At 44.6% G+C, this 16942-nt stretch overlaps 1 protein-coding gene across 1 annotated transcript in view; it reads left to right on the plus strand.

Annotated features, from left to right (window-relative positions):
* TMX4 (thioredoxin related transmembrane protein 4) overlaps window positions 1–16942 on the plus strand; it is a 390958-nt gene that overhangs the window by 94068 nt on the left and 279948 nt on the right. Inside the window, exon 4 of the mRNA XM_069236546.1 lies at window positions 9563–9678. Coding sequence (XP_069092647.1) covers window positions 9563–9678 — 116 coding nt within the window. The remainder of the gene's footprint in view (window positions 1–9562; window positions 9679–16942) is intronic.

Here is a 16942-nt window from a genome sequence, read left to right on the forward strand (position 1 = left end):
CAGTGTGCATTTATTGTGCTGAGAAGTTTGATACCAAACTTCCCAGTTTTCAGTGTAGCCATTATGGTGCTGTGGAGTTCGTGTAAAACAGACTCCCAGACCATATACTCTTATGGCTACCCTGCACTTACAATGTCTAAGGTTTTGTTGAGACACTGTAGGGGCACAGTGCTCATGCACTGGTGCCCTCACCTATGGTATAGTGCACCCTGCCTTAGGGCTGTAAGGCCTGCTAGAGGGGTGACTTATCTATACCTGCATAGGCAGTGAGAGGCTGGCATGGCACCCTGAGGGGAGTGCCATGTCGACTTACTCGTTTTGTTCTCACCAGCACACACAAGCTGGCAAGCAGTGTGTCTGTGCTGAGTGAGGGGTCTCCAGGGTGGCATAAGACATGCTGCAGCCCTTAGAGACCTTCCTTGGCATCAGGGCCCTTGGTACCAGGGGTACCATTTACAAGGGACTTATCTGGATGCCAGGGTGTGCCAATTGTGGATACAAAAGTACAGGTTAGGGAAAGAACACTGGTGCTGAGGCCTGGTTAGCAGGCCTCAGCACACTTTCAATTCAAAACATAGCATCAAGGCAAAAAGTCAGGGGGTAACCATGCCAAGGAGGCATTTCCTTACACTTGCTAACAAAACACATTTGGAAAAGCACAGCATCTGCAATTGAAAAACACATAATGCGCAAAACAAAGAATGGGATAATTGCAGGCGTTTCACATGTAAAGTTGACATTTCAAAATGGCAAAAGGAAAGTTGGCTAACATTAACTACTTAACATGTTAACTCGGTTCTGCTCATGTGACCAAGTATTGTCACCTAGTACAAATTATATGCTTAATATGCACATGATTTTTATCAATGTAAGTCACATTTGACTTATAAATGCATTTATCATGCAAATTAGATGTTTTGGCTCTCCCACCAGTGATAAACTCCCTAAGATCCTATATGACAATCATACAGTCTACAAGGTGATTAAATATTGTCGTCCCTGGTATTAAAGGCCTCAATATATTGTGTTTCAGAGCTTGCACTGGCATTTGTTTCCTAGTAACAAACATGGGCCCTCATTCTGACCTTGGCGGTCGGCGGAGAGGCGGCGGTCGGACCGCGAACAGACCAGCGGTATTAAAAATGGCATTATGACCGCGGCGGTCACCGCCGCGACCGACCGCCACTTCCCCACTCCGACAGCCACGGCGGTCATGACCGATGGGCTGGAGTCTGCGCACTCCGGTCCGGCGGTCGACCCAAGACCGCCAACGGTATCATGACCCTGCTTACCGCCGCGGTTTCTGGCGTTCGGGAACCGCCATGCGAACCATGGCGGTAGGCACTATCGGGGCCAGGGAATTCCTTCCCTGGCACTGATAGGGGTCTCCCCCACCCCCCACTGCCCCCCCGAGTCCTCCCCCCACACCCTCCACCCCCCTGCCACCCCCCAGAGGTGGTACAAACCCCCTCCCCACCCCCACCCCGACATGCACATACACGCACCCCGACATGCACACACCCCCAACATGCACATATACACACCCCCTACACACACACATACACAACGGGGACACATACCCGCACACATACATGCCGACATGCGCACCCGCCGAACTACACACATCGCCCATAGGCACAGCAGCACTCCCCGCCCGCATGCACGCACTCACACACCCCCTCTACACACTCACACGCACACCCCCATGCACGCACATATCACACAACACCCCCCCACCCCCTCCCCTCACGGACGATCAACTTACCTTGTGCGTTGGTCCTCCGGGAGGCGACAGGAGCCATAGGGACGTGACCGCCAACAGAAGACCGCCAACAGAAGACCGCCACACAGAAATGTGGGTCGTAATTCTGGGGGCGGTGTTCTGCTGGCGTGGCGGTGGAGGTTGACCAGTCTCCACTTTCCCGCCGACCGCCAGTGTGGCTGCTGGCGGTATTCCGGCGGAACGCTCCCAGCGGTCGGAATACGCGCAGCGGCATACCGCCGCGGTCGGCGGTCTTTACCGCGGCGATAACTCGGCGGTCTTGCGAAAAGACCGCCAAGGTCAGAATGAGGGCCATGGTTTGTAAGCCAAAGGGACACAATATAGATCTCAATTCTTAAACAATACTAATCTATTTACCCTGCAATCGTAAGATTCTTCCCTCTTCTTCCCCGCTTCTTCCATTGAATTTCCATTCAGCCTTTTGCTCTGTCTCCCTTACACCCTGCATGCATGTGTGCTTTGGCGAATGTGAGAAATGGGGTCTTTGGTTGGCAGTCAGGTGACCCCCTGTCCAAGCAAGGACCCTCACTCTAGTCAGGGTAAGTCACACACAATCCAAATTATCCTGTGCCCACCCTCTGGTAGATTGGCACTGAGCAGTCAGGCTTAACTTAGAAGGCAATGTGTAAAGTATTTGTGCAATAAATCATGCAATAACACAGTAGAACACCACAAACATACACCACACAGTGTTTAGAAAAATATATAATATTTATCTGGTAAGATGCAGATCAAAATGATTAAGATGCAATAAGTATATTTTGAAATATCACTGTAAAAATGATATAAAGTGTCTTTAGTCTCTTAAAAGCAACAATTGTCTCTTGCAAGCACAAAGTAACTGGTTTGCGTAGCAATTCTCCGCAAGGACCCGCAGAGGAGGAGATGCGTGGAAAATAGGGAGGTGTGCGTTGAGTTCTCGGGCCGCACACTGTGATGTGTCATTTATTTTTCACGCAGGGAAGGCTTTGGGTCGATTTCCGGTGCTCGGTCTTGGATCCTCTTCGGGTTGCGGGGTTTTTGGACGCCCTGGGGACTATGTGTTGAAATCCGGCGCTGACAGGACGAAGTCACAGGGGCTGCGTTGATCCGGTGGGCGTTGCGTGGAAATTTCTACCGCACGGCAAGCGCTGCTCGATTCCTCACAGGAAGTCAGGCTGCATTGTTCCGACTTGGCTGCACGTTAATCCAGTGGGCTGTGCGTCGAATTTGCAGTCGCTATGGTGGCGCTGCGTCGATCTTCTCCTTACGAAGTCGGGCTGTGTCGTTCCGGTTCGGCGTGTGGTGATTTTTTCACCGCAATGCAGGCTGTGCGTCGTTTTCTGCGATCTGTGCATCAATTTCTGCCACACAGGGAGTTCTTCTTGCAGAAATGAAGTTTATTTGGTCTTGAGACTTCACGGAACAGGAGGCAAGCTCTATCCAAGCCCTTGGAGAGCACTACTCAGCACAGCCAGAGAGCAGCAAAGCAGCAAGGCAACAGCAAGGCAGCAGTCCTTCTCAGAAAGCTGTCAGGTGAGTCCTTTGGCAGCCAGGCAGTTCTTCTTGACAGGTTGCAGGTTCTGGTCCAGGTTCTCTTCTCCAGGAAGTGTCTGTGACAAGAGTGTCTTGTCAAGAAGTGCATTTCAAAATAGTAATATTAAATCCAACTTCACCAGTCAGCAGGATTTTGTATTAGCATTCTGGCCATACTAAATATGATCTTCCTACTCCTTTCAGATCAGAAGCCACCTCTCAAACATTATATGAGGGTAGCTCTAATGTTAGCCTATGAAAGGAGCAGGCCTCACAGCAGTGTAAAACGCATTTAGGAGTTTTACATTACCAGGACATATATAACTACGCAGGTACATGTCCTGCCTTTTATCTACACAGCACCCAGCCCTATGGGTTACCTAGGGACTACCTTAACAGTGACTTATATGTAACAAAAGGGAAGTTTTAGGCTTGGCAAGTACTTTTAAATGCCAAGTCGAAGTGGCAGTGAAATTACACACACAGGCCTTGCAATGGCAGGCCTGAGACATGGTTAAGGGGCTACTCAAGTGAGTGGCACAATCAGTGCTGCAGGCCCAATAGTAGCATTTAATCTACAGGCCCTGGGCACATATAGTGCACTTTACTAGGGACTTATAAGTAAAATAATAATGCAATTGGGTGTGATCCAATGTCATCATGTTTAAAGGGAGAGAGCATATGCACTTTAGCACTGGTTAGCAGTGGTAAAGTGCGCAGAGTCCTAAAACCAGCAAAAATAGTGTTCAAAAAGTGGAGGGAGGCAGGCAAAAAGTTAGGGCTGTCAGGTCTAACAGCGAAGCATTGTGAGCTGTTCTCTGATCACTCTTCCCCATGTACAAATTAAATCTGTAATGGTTTGCTCTCTATTTCTTGAAACACCTTTTTCATGTCTCCCCTTTTTAATATAATTCCCAACTGCTCCCCACTTGCACTTTTTTAGTTAATAATAGCAGTATTTTGTTCTCATTGCTGCACCTCTGCTTGCTTCTCAAGTTTTATAGGTTCAATGTAATTTGTTGCGATTGTAAAATATACACACCTTTTTTCCTGTGTATTATTTGGCATTATTATGCTTGATGTCTCCTTCCTTCTGCTCTCCCAACACATGTCTGCAAATCATCATTTTAACCCCTGTGTATCTTTACATACTGTGGCATTTCATTGTTCAGGTTTCACCTTTTAAATGTTATTTCACATTACTACTGTATTGCTATAATGTAATGAGTGTACATACGTTTCAGTACTAGAGTGTTATACAACTGTTAAATAAAACAATTAAAATACTAAGGATGAGTGTGGTAAATGTAAAATAATTCTAAGATTAGGCATGGCAATTACATCAAAATACAATTTGCTTTCAAGTCCATTAAGAATCATGCAGAAAGGACAGTGCAAAGGGTTTTAAGCCTATAGGTAGGGAGTGGCACATCTGTAGAGTGACATTTTTCTTCTTGTTTCTTTTTCAATATGGGTATTCCTAATTCTGGAGCACATTTATATCCACATAGTATGGCTTGTGTCAGTATGCCATAGGTGACACTATCGAGTACTATTACTATTGTGTAGGGGTTGGTAAATAGCTCTATTCACTAATAAGACATCTTATTTCCATATTTTTGCACAATACCCTTATCTTTTGGTGACATGGGATTGAATCATCACCCGCACAGAAAATGTTCTCCGCTGCTACAATAAAGATATATATATTTCCTTTTTGCCTTCTGTCCCATTCTTCTCTGATTATAGGACTGCATAGCCCAATCTGCATAAGGGCTGGAGATTTGTCATGTTTCTCTTCAGTTATTGAGTGTCGGACCATATCTGAGTAAAAGAATATTTAAGTAATTTTCTTTCACAAAACAATAACCTGAGTAAAACAAGATCAGTCAATCCTGCACATGTCAATTCAATTCAAACAAGCTTTATTCAACAGATGTTGTCATAAAAGCATACATACACCATAAACAAAACATTAAAAAAGCAATTAAGACTCAAGTAGACTACATGGTGATAGGACCATGTGAGACAGTAAAATACAAGATTTTGTTGTTAAAATCTGGAAGGAGGAAAGAAAAGTGGAATGAAACCTGTGATGATCTGTTCTGTTAAAAATAAAATCATAAAAGCACAAAAATTATAAAAACAGTAATAAAATATTTAGGATCACCCAACAGGTCTCACACGGCTATAGATATAGAATCAGCCTCTCAGTCATTGATAAAATGCGTTAATTTCCTGTGTCTAAGAATGCCCCATAGAAATTTAGACATGATGTTGCTAATGTATATGGTTGGCAAAAACTGTAAAAACATATAAGCTGGTCGACATGAATCAAATCCATGGATCGCAATAAAGGCAACAAAAATATATTTTGTGGTGAATTATACAATGTACAAAATAAAACCGTATGGAAAGTACTTTGCTCAGTAGCCATGTCGCACGGGCATTTAGCCATAGGCCTCTACCAGACATTTGTGGTTGGAAAACTCACCAAGTGGTGGAAAAAATCTAGCCTAAACCTGGTGAGAACAAATCTGTGCTGTTAATTGGTCACCTCCTTTAGGTAAAGTTGCTTGCCAAGTGAGGTTAAGATCAACTGGTTTTTAAGAACACTTGGCTTAAGCAGTTCAGCAGATAGACTTAGTTCTTTTAAATGTGACAGTCTTTTTTCAGTTTTTTTCTTGTGACAGCCAGTAGTGTTTCTGGTTTATAATAATAATCTGGGTGTCCCTGATCACACATAAAGTTTTTTCCGTATCCCAACCATTGTACTCTTCCTACATGAAAAGACCTAAGACAATTCCCTACAATCTCTTGGTTCAACTTGGTATACTCAGAAGTCCATACCTTATGCCATAGCATAATCGGTTGAATTGTAATTAGGTTTGAAAGGACCCCTAGTTCCGAGTGGCATGCATATGATGGACTACTCTGGGGGAGAGAGAGAAGATACTTCAGGAAGGCATAATCTATCAGCTGCTGGGAGTCGTTATTTACATGCCCTAAAGACTTGCCCCGTACATGGCTGTTGACATTCATTTGGCCTTGTACACTGCAAAGCAAAGTTGTGCAAGGCTGCAACAGTTTTTTGAAAGTGTAGCCCTCTGCTTCTAATTGCCATCCGCCATGCCCCTTTTACGTCGAACATGATCCCCAGATAGGGAAAGGATGTAACGTAATTAATTCTGGTGTCTTTTATCATGAGGCTGGGGGGTTTTGGTATCACTTTCCCACACCTCATAGCAAATGTCTTGCTTTTATTAACTAATAATCCCAGTTCAAAGCATGTTAGTAACTGTTGTAGTGCAAGGAGGGTTTGCGCCATCAGAACAGCATCATCAGCATATAATAGCGCCGGACCGGTCCGGGACCCTATTTGGGGGAGGTTGTTACAGTTAGCAGATAATACATTACCCAGACTATTAATGTATAAGGAGAAGAGGAAGGGTGCCAAATCACAACCCTACTTTACACCCCTCTCTGTGCTAAAAGGCTGGATACATTAGCCCATTAGATCATATCACACTCTGGCACTGCACCCATGATATGTTTCCCTGAGAAATTGTATGATTGGTTGGTCCACCCCCATGTTCCCCATGATTGCCCACAATTTACTATGGATTACGTAGTCAAAAGGAGCAGTTAAATCAACAAAGACCAAGTATGATCTCCCTTGTTTGAAGGTGGAGTATTTCTCTATCTCGTTCAGACCCTGTTCCATGGTTCCTACCCCCTTTCCGGAACCTATACTGTAAGTCTGATAAGACATTTTTCTCCTGGGCCCATTCTTGCAGTCTGTTCAAAATAACACGATCTGCCACTTTCAGCATCGAATCTAGGAGAGAGATAGGATGATAACAGGTGGGATTGTGTCTATCTCCCTTTATAAAAATTGGGACAATAACTGATTCCCTCCAAGACCTCATTAGGCCAACTTCACAACATGCATTCAGGACTTGGGTAAGCTGAGACTCCTAGAGGGTCGTGTTGACTTTAAACAGATCTACTGGGATGGAATCTGGACCTGGCGCCTTGCTGGCTTTACTTGCTTTTAAGGCAGTAATGATCTCATCCAAGGTAAACACAAGTTTGATTGGGAAAATAAAGGGACCAAAAGAGGCATAGTCAGTCGCATCATCTTCTGTCAGCCTTAACCTGTTGGTAGGATTAGAGTAAATGGTTTTGTTGGTGATAACATTTCCAACCCTTACGGTGTGTCTATTTGTGAACAATATGTAATCTATCACTGAGTTGTTTCCTCGGCCATTGAATGTAGTTGCAAATGGGATTGGAGGCAGCAAATCTTGTTGCAGAATGCAAGGTCAGTGTTAAATATAAGTTCATGCAATTGCTCCCGAAAGAGTAAAGTGTGAGTACCCAGCGTTCCCCCTTTCACTTAAACCGCAAATCTTCTCTAAGTCCCTAGTACAAACTTCAGTATTAAAGTCTCCCCCCATAGGAATACCAAATCCTGAAATTTCCTATTCCTGAGGGCTTCTACATCCCTTTTTAGTAAAGTCAAGTCTGTTTTTACCTCAGCTTTTGGTATGTTATTATAAAAGTTGATTAATGCCAGCACGCATGTAGCTGAAGTTGAGACAACAACAATCTGATGGTAAGGTTGCGGTGCCAGCAAAGTTATACCAGATGCCCTCAGGGTGTTTGGTACGTAGGTACAGATCCCCTCCTTTGCTCTCCCTGAGTTTGATGGTTCCGCCGGGGTATGATAGGTTCTAAAACCATTTAGGTGGATTGGGTTTACTGCTCATGTTTCTTGTACACAGACTACAGTAAAGCTATTAACAAATTCACACCAGTCTGCTATTACCACCTTAGACAGTAAACACACAGCAGTCTTTACTCCAGCAGTGTTTCTTGAGAAACCCACTGGTCCCCCTTTCAGGTCAGCCTCTTCTCCAGACTATCAGTCGGAGGTAATCAGCTCCTTTTGTGTGGACTATAGACACTACCCTGTGAGGTTTAGGTGTGAGTCCTTCTCAACCTCCTCTCCAGGAACACCCATCGGTTTGTAGATGCATGCTGATGCAGTTGAGTATTCTGTGTCGTGGGTGTCTGAAGGAAATGCACAAGTGTAGCTGTTACCTAGCCCAAGCCAGACATGTTTTAGACATAGGCCATGGGAACGCAAGGCAGTGATTGTAGAGAAATGCCTACTTTCTAAAAGTTGCATTTCTAAAATAATAATAATTAATTTGACTCTACCAGTAAAGAGGTTTTAAATGGAAAGTCAGGGTGGCAGTTAGACTGCGCACACAGGCCCTACAGTGGCAGGCCTGAAACATGCTTACAGGGCTACTTAAGTGGGTGGCACAATCAGTGCTGCAGGTCCACTAGTAGCATTGAATTTACAGGCCCTGGATGTTTAGTATACCACTCTTCAAGGGACTTACAGGTAAATTAAATTTGCCAATTGCGGATACACTAATGTTACAATGTTTTAGCGGAGAAGCATGTGCACTTTAGCACTCATCAGCAGTGGTAAAGTTCTCAGAGTCCTAAGGTCAATAAAAAGATATAGCAATAAATCAGGAGGTAAAGGCAAAAAGTCTGCTGTAAGACCACCCTAAGGATGCCAGGTATAACACTAGGCAACAATCTGTTTTATTGCTGTAGCTTAGTTCAACCACTAAGCAGCAAACCTCAGATAAGAATTGGATATACTTATGGTGCACACATTGCACTCAGGGCAAATCCATGTCTCCAAAGTTGTGTGTGCAAACTTATCATATTTTACAGGTGTGCACATTTTGGGTTGTGAAAGAGCACATTCACACAATATTTTTCTTGGACTGCTCTATCTCAATCAGGAGAAAACTGGTCCTCAGGGGACAATGGAAAACAAATATTCCCTACCATCATCTATGGATAGAATCTCTCTCTCCGGTGCAGTAGGCTATTGTGTAGTTGATGGTGGCACATAGTTCTGTTTTACTGGCTATTTCTCTAAATGTCTTCCCATCATTTAACCCCCACAAAGGTGCCTCTGTTAAAATGTACAGTAAAATAGTTGAACATAAAATTTTATAGATTATAGCTTCCAGTTATTAGAGGAAGTAATGCAGTCCAAATGATGTCTGGATAAGTGTTACCTGCGGACATTGCAAGATATATTAAAACATTTTAACATGATCTTTATAGTCAATCCTAAATAATCAATAATGATTTTTTTGCTCTGGTTAGTAAAACGACTTAGAAAAATCCATACATTTACCTTCTTAATAATGTTTCTCTTGGCCACAGCTTCGCTCCTTGGTGTTCAGCATGCCAGCAAATACAAGCAGAGTGGGAGAAGTTTGCACACAGCAGTGTGGCAATGGATATCACAGTTGGAAAAGTGGACGTCACTCAAGAGCCAGGTATTGAATTTGATTCCAATAAGTTGTTGATGAAAATAATGAGTGCTGCAGCAGAATTAGACAAATAACTGATGTGTATCCAATCTTTTGATGCGATTAGGTCAGAAAAGTTCCTTATTGCAACATTTGCTGTGTCCCTATATTTTGCTTTGCCAGAACTGTCTTGTTCTTATGGCAAATTCTAGGATCCAGTGTATTTCATAATAATATGAGATGCCCCCCTTGGTATTGGTGCATGTCAAATATAGAAATAACAGGTTCTTTTAATATCAGCATATCATGTGGATGGGATAATGTCCTAAAGAAAAAGTTACTTAACCTTGGTAACAATCTTTCAAGTGGACACTACGTCTACCTGCAGATTCCTCACATCTTGACTCCCCTCCATGCCCAAACTGGATCGAGAAAACATTTCAAAAGCTTCCCTGTGCTGACGGATGGTGCCAGGGCTCCAGGTTGGGACCAACACCTCCCTGACATGAATTCTCATCAGTCCTCCTTCCCGCCTGCATGCCCTTCTGAGATAAACCTAACAAATTCAAGGGAATGAAGTGCACAAGATCAATCCAGTGCCATATGGACAGCACACAAATGACGTAGACACAGTATTCACTATAAAGATTGCAATTGAAGATAAAAAGCTTTTCTTCTGATGCATACATACATCGACCTTCATGTTACTCATCTCATGAATCAAATATTCAAGCAGAACCCAATAAAGCTGGATCGATCTGTTAAGAGAAATGGCCAAATGCTTTATCACAATGGCAATTAGGCCAAACCATAGAAACCCTAGGCACTGTCAGATGGGAAGATCATGCTCAAATTCACAGCCACTCATGACAGATCAATAGTGGTCCAAATAGCAATATCATAAAAACAAAGCAGATATACTCCTATACAACTCTAGTCTTTAGCTACAAACTGCAACACAAAAAATGCACAGACAAGAGAGTGAAATGCAATGTCCAAAACTGCAGAAGCAATGGCTGCCTAGGTAAAAAAAGGAATCATGGCAACAGAAAAAACCACAATCACTTCAATAAAAAGCAGGTAATGACAAAAATAAGTAATTGAAACAGAATCATCACTTATAAAGAACACCAGAAGGGTGCCTTGTTATACAAATGGAAAGAAGCAACCATTTGTCACAGACCAATGAACCTTCCATTCAAGGACAGCAGAAGACAGGAAAACCAACTGAATGAAAGGCAAAAAAGCTTAATTAAAAAGAAAAGGAAGTTCCATAATTGGAAACCCCACGTAGCTGCCAGCTGAATAAGGCACCAGAACTATGAATTGTGGACTAATGAACCATCCAACAGAGACCGTTGGAACAAGGGATATCTCTGCCTGTAAGCAGATCACCTGAATACCTGTTAAATCTAAGCATCCGACAGCTTCATTATAACCACTCTCTCTAAGGTCCATTAAAAAAAGGGACATCTGTTGGCCTGCAGTTTACCAGTGACATGCCATGAAAACAGAAAGTGGCAAAAGAAACTGATCAACTACAAGGTGATAGAACTAGGGTACAACTTCACCACCACAAATAATGATGTTCAGCCATCCCGAGGAGAGAAAATTTAACACAAGGGCATCTAGACAACAACTATCCGCAAGCTCACCATGGTGCTTAGATAGGTAAAGAGAGCCTTAACTCAGCAGCAGAGTGAATGACAATAGCACAAAGGCATGAAGAAATAAGAAGAAGAAAAAATGAGAAAGCAGCAATTATGGTTGCTACATTATGCCCCAACATGTACCCAGAGCAGGAAAAAATTGAGCTGTGACGGCCCAACGCACCAAACACCCTCAAGCTTAGGTGGATGAGATTCATGGATGAAAATCCTCATGAGGTGACCTGTCTGGTTGCATCTAACAACAATGAAGGGAATGCAACTACTACAACCGGCTGCAGTGGCTATTAGGCACATATGTCTAGGTTTCTAGCAAAGGGCATCCCTGAATCCCTCGGAATGGCTCAAAAGACCAAGGGCCATATTTATAATCCGGTTTGCATCACTCATGCAGCATGTGACGGAAACCTTAAGTCTGATTTTTGAAGCCACTTTGGGTGGTTCTCAGTGGCTTAAAAAAAAACTCTGGAGTAAGGCAACACATCTCAAATCACTGTGTTGCCTTACACTACACTGGTGTTCCCATGTAACTCACATGGATTTTGACACATCCACAGATTTACAATAACTTGTAAACCTGGGGAGGCGTAACAAGGAGAAATATCTCTATTTCTCCTTGCTGTTTCCTCTTTGTGAAATACACATAGAAAGAGGAATATGCCTCTCAGGATTGTTCTGCTCAGGAAAGTGCCCCTTACTGCTCAAAAACAATCCTGCAGGCACCCTTTCACCATGGTGCCAGGGTGCCTGTGTTGGCTCTAGGCAGCACATTGTGCACCAGTGCAGGGGGAAAGTCAGGAATGTGCAGTGTGCCCTTTTCCTGTCACACAGTACAGCGTTGCGTGACAGTCTAATAAATATGTCTCCAAAAGTGAGTTAGAGGCTAGAGAACATGGGGTAGCCCCAACTGAGCAGGCAGCATACCATGACCCAAACCAGCACTGGTTCTCTGACCCCCTGCTATAGCCAGACAGAAAATGCAGAATCACGAAACAAATAGAACTAGAGGTGTGATTAAAAATAACACAGGCACCTAACAGGGCCCGCCATAGGCCTCAGCAATGATCAGCAACCACAACAGAAAACCACAAGCCCCCAGACCCTGAAATGGGACCCCAAGAAGGTCATGCCTTAAGATCGTCTGAACTCCCAATACAAGAATACTATCTCAAAGGTAACAGGCTGTTGGGGACAAACAAAGGAGCAAGCTTAACCAAGGCACCTCTTGACAGGCCCAGAAAGCTTGCCTGTGACAGAACTCCCGCCAGAACTATGGCACAGTCCCTAAGAATGTGAGGAAACTAAGGGCCGTATTTATACTTTTTGGCGCACAACTGCGCCAAAGCAGTTGTGCGTCAAAAAATTTAACGCCGGCTAACGCCATTCCAAAGCGCCATGCGGGCGCCGTATTTATGGAATGACGTTAGCCGGCGGAGCTGCCTGGTGTGCGTAAAAAAAAATGACTTACACCAGGCAGCGCCGGCGTAGGGGAAAATGGAGCTTGGGCGCCAAAAAATGGGGCAAGTCAGGCTGAGGCAACATTTTCGCCTCAACCATGATAAGCGCCATTTTTTTGGACTCCCAACCCCCATTGAAATGACTCCTGTCTTAGCAAAGACAGGAGTCATGCCCCCTTGCCCAATGGCCATGCCCAGTGGACTTCTGTCCCCTGGGCATGGCCATTGGGCATGGTGGCATGTAGGGGGGCACAAATCAGGCCCTCCTATGCCACAAAAAAAAAAAAAAAAAAATACTTACCTGAACTTACCTTAAGTTCCCTGGGATGGGTCCCTCCATCCTTGGGTGTCCTCCTGGGGTGGGCAAGGGTGGCAGGGGGTGTCCCTGGGGGCATGGGAGGGCACCTCTGGGCTCCTTCCGAGCCCACAGGTCCCTTAACGCCTGCCCTGACCAGGCGTTAAAAAATGACGCTAAAACGGCTGGACGTCATTTTTTTTGACCCGCCCACTCCCGGGCGTCATTTTTGCCCGGGAGTGTAAATACGGCGCACATGCCTCGGAGTCATTTTTTAGACGGGAACGCCTACCTTGCATATCATTAACGCAAGGTAGATGTCCACGCAAAAAAATGGCGCAAACTCCAAGATCTTTGGCGCTAGACGGGTCTAACGCCAAAGTATAAATATGGAGTTAGTTTTGCGTCGGAATTGCGTCAAAAAAAATGACGCAATTCCGGCGCGAACAGAGTATAAATATGCCCCTAAGAGCCTGAATTATATTTAGGCGAACAGAATACTTCATCACAATTGTGACAGATCTCCCGTCTGTCGTGCTACAGGTGCATTATGTCCTATGGCACTTGTTATATGGCCGATGGGATATCTGTTACTTTTGTGATGGAGTATCTTAACTGCCGAAATATAGATCAGGTCCAAAGTCAGCAAAGGCATAGACATAAACACCAAAAAGAATAACCTTCTACATTCATCATACACATGAGTACAGATGCACCAGGCTGGTTTAAAAGAGGGTGTGATGCCCAGCAGAAGGGCCTCTGAAGTTGTATCTAGTGCTCCCAAAGATATGACACTCCCCTCCAACATTAAGGAATGCATGAAGGTTTTAAACATTGTCAACAAATATGTGTCTCTCATTTGCCCCTTGTGGTGTACTCATCTGAAAATGATTGCAGGAGGGCTCTATATTTTCTTGTATTTATTTGGGCATCCTCTAGATCAATAAATTGGCTCTTTTATTTTTGAACACCAGTCTATGCCCCTTGGCCAACTCAAGTGCACAGGAGCTGTCTCCGACCTCCAGTTTCAGGATATGTTCCTCTTTGCAAGCAGTCTACCAAATCCCTTTAAGACGCTTTCTTCCCTCGGGCCTCCAAACTTATCCAAAATATCCTGTAGTGTTACCTTGAGAGAAAAATGAATAGGTCGCTCCAGCACAGAGGATAGTGTATGAATTAGTTAACACCAATATGTTTCGATCATTGTCATGAGCATATCATACGATTAAAATTCACTTCTCCCACTTTTTCACCGATGCCCTGTCTCTTCCTCACTACAAATAAGGGCTAGAATATGAACATTTTGCAAAAAAACTTGAATTTGACTTTAGATAACCTGTTAGGTCCCACTAAGCACAAGGTGTCATCTTAAAAAACTATTTGAAACTATTCCACTGTGAAGCTCTTTTAGTATCTGCAAACAGGCCAACTAGGACAGACCTCCACTTCAGTCTGAAGTTCAGTTCTCTATATCCTTCAAAATCAATGCCTTCTAATGCTTTACGGAACTCAGCTCTCTGGAAATACTGGCTCAAATTTAAGAGGGTCCACCACCACATTAGCGTCATTTTTAGTACGCTAATGTGGCGTTGGGCATGCAAAATAGCTGCCTTACATTGACAAAGTGGCAAAATGCATGCATTGCGGCACTTTCCAACACTTTGCGCCATGTTATGCATACACCATGCATAATGTATGCAATGGGGGCATTCCAGCACAAGGTGGCCCGCAAAAATGGTGAAACGAAATCTACAAGATTTCCCCCCAGAAGTCCTGGCTTGCCAGCCACATGCTCAGCCTAAGGGTACAGACCCATGGCTGGAGGACCAGTCTCAGGCTACCACCCCTGAACTGGTGGGAGAGTGGAGAAATAGTGCTAGTGACCTGGGCTACCACCCCCCCACTCTGAGAAACCACAGAGGTTAGAGATCCTTGGAAGGGATGAGGCCTGGCTCTCATCACTGACTGATGTCAGTGGCCACTGTGGGTTGCTGACCGTGTGGACAGAGTTGCCCTTGGTGCAGGGACAGGAGTCACACCATGAGGGTGGAAAGGGCCACACCACTACGTTGGTCATAGTGGTACTCTCTGCCTACTGGGATACATCTGTGAGCAAAGTAAGGTTAGGTGCTGAACAGATGAGGTCGGCTGGTGAGGAGAAGGATTCCCCATGGGTTTACTTAGTGGGACCTGGGATTATGGACAGAGGGATCCAACTGGGCTCAGGAGGGTGTAGAACTAGAACACGCTCCTGCTGTTGCAGGTCAGGGTCCATGTTCTATTGCCCTAAGCAGGGAAGTCCATGATGGTATTGATTAGTGTACTCTGGCTTTAGGCTGGAAGGGGTTGTGTTAGACCTGGTCCTTTTTGCATGGTTATCCCCAAACGTCTTGCCTTCTTCCGCCTATTTTTTGTGACCTGTTTTTGTTGGCTTTAGGATTCTGGGCATTTTACCACTGCTAACCAGCGCTAAAGTGTATATGCTCTCTGTCTAACATGTATTGGTGAATGGTTTCTCCATGATTGGCACATAAGATGTACTAGTAAGTCCATTGCATGGTGTGTGCTGAGGGCCTGTAAAAATAATGCTACTAGTGATACACTGATTGTGCCACACATAAGAATAACCCTGTAAATATGTCTCAGCGTATTGCAGCCACTGTGAGTGCAGTTTTAAATGCCATTTCGACCTGGCAAGTGCACCTGGCAAAGGCACCCACTTGCCAGGCCCGAACCTTCCCTTTTATTGCCTGTAGGTCACCCCTAAGGTAGGCCCCAGCCAACCTGTGGGCAGGGTACATTGTATTTCAAGGGAGAACATGTACTGGTGTGTTTTACATGTCCTGATAGTGAAATCTTGCTAAATTTGTTTTCACTATTGCACGGCCTACTTCTCCAATAGGGTAACATGGAGATTGCCTTGAAATATCTTTTAAGTGCAATTTCTCATTGGGAGCAGAAACAGATATGGAGTTTGGGGTTTCTGAACTCACAATTTAAAACTACATCTTTTGGTGAAGTTGGTTTTTGAATTGTAAGTTTGAAAATGCCACTTTTAGAAAGTGGGCATTTTCTTGCTTAACCATTCTGTGTCATTGCATGTAAGCTGAATACTCATCTGGGTCAGGATGACAATTGGACCCTTTGTGCATTTATTCTGGACAGTCACTTAAAGGGGCGTGAGGTGTGCCCTGCATATTCTGATGGCCCATCATAATGCTGATGGATCTTTCCAAGCTAGAGTGGTGGATGTAGCTGACACTTGCACCGGAAAAGGGCTGTGTCTGTACTCACTCAAAGCAGTCTCCAATCCCCTGGAGTGTGTCTGGTGCCAGGGCAGGGAAAGGCAGGGTCCTGTGTACTACAAACACTTCCCTTTTTTAGTTTGCCTACTTCAAAGACAGAAATAGGGATAAGTACTGGACCTCCTAGTTAGAACACATCTGGACTGAGGGCGTTCTATCAGGAAGAAGAGCTGGATGCTGGAGGAGGGACTGCCACTCTGCCTGTTGCTTTGTTGTGCTTGCCTCCTGCTTGCTGCTTCTGTCCTGGGAGTGAAAGAACTGGTTTCCAAGGTTCTCCTAGGGCTTGAACTGAGCTTGTCTCCTCTTAAGAGGTCTCAGGGCCATCAAAGACTTCATCTGCCAGCACCTGGGCTCTCTTGCCAAGTGGTGTCAAATCCAGTTCCTGGGACTTAGGAGTGAGTTCTGGTGCAACAAGAAAGAAACTAGTTCATCAAATTCCAGAACGACTTTGGAACCGGCACCGATGTCCTGCCCCGTGCCGATACCTGCACTGGACCTGTGTTCCCCGCTGAGTGCAATTCCTCAATGCAGGCCTTAACACCACTGCCCCTCCAAAGTCCTGCCATA

Source organism: Pleurodeles waltl, chromosome 5 (assembly GCF_031143425.1).
Source record: "Pleurodeles waltl isolate 20211129_DDA chromosome 5, aPleWal1.hap1.20221129, whole genome shotgun sequence".
Lineage (NCBI taxonomy): Eukaryota > Metazoa > Chordata > Amphibia > Caudata > Salamandridae > Pleurodeles > Pleurodeles waltl.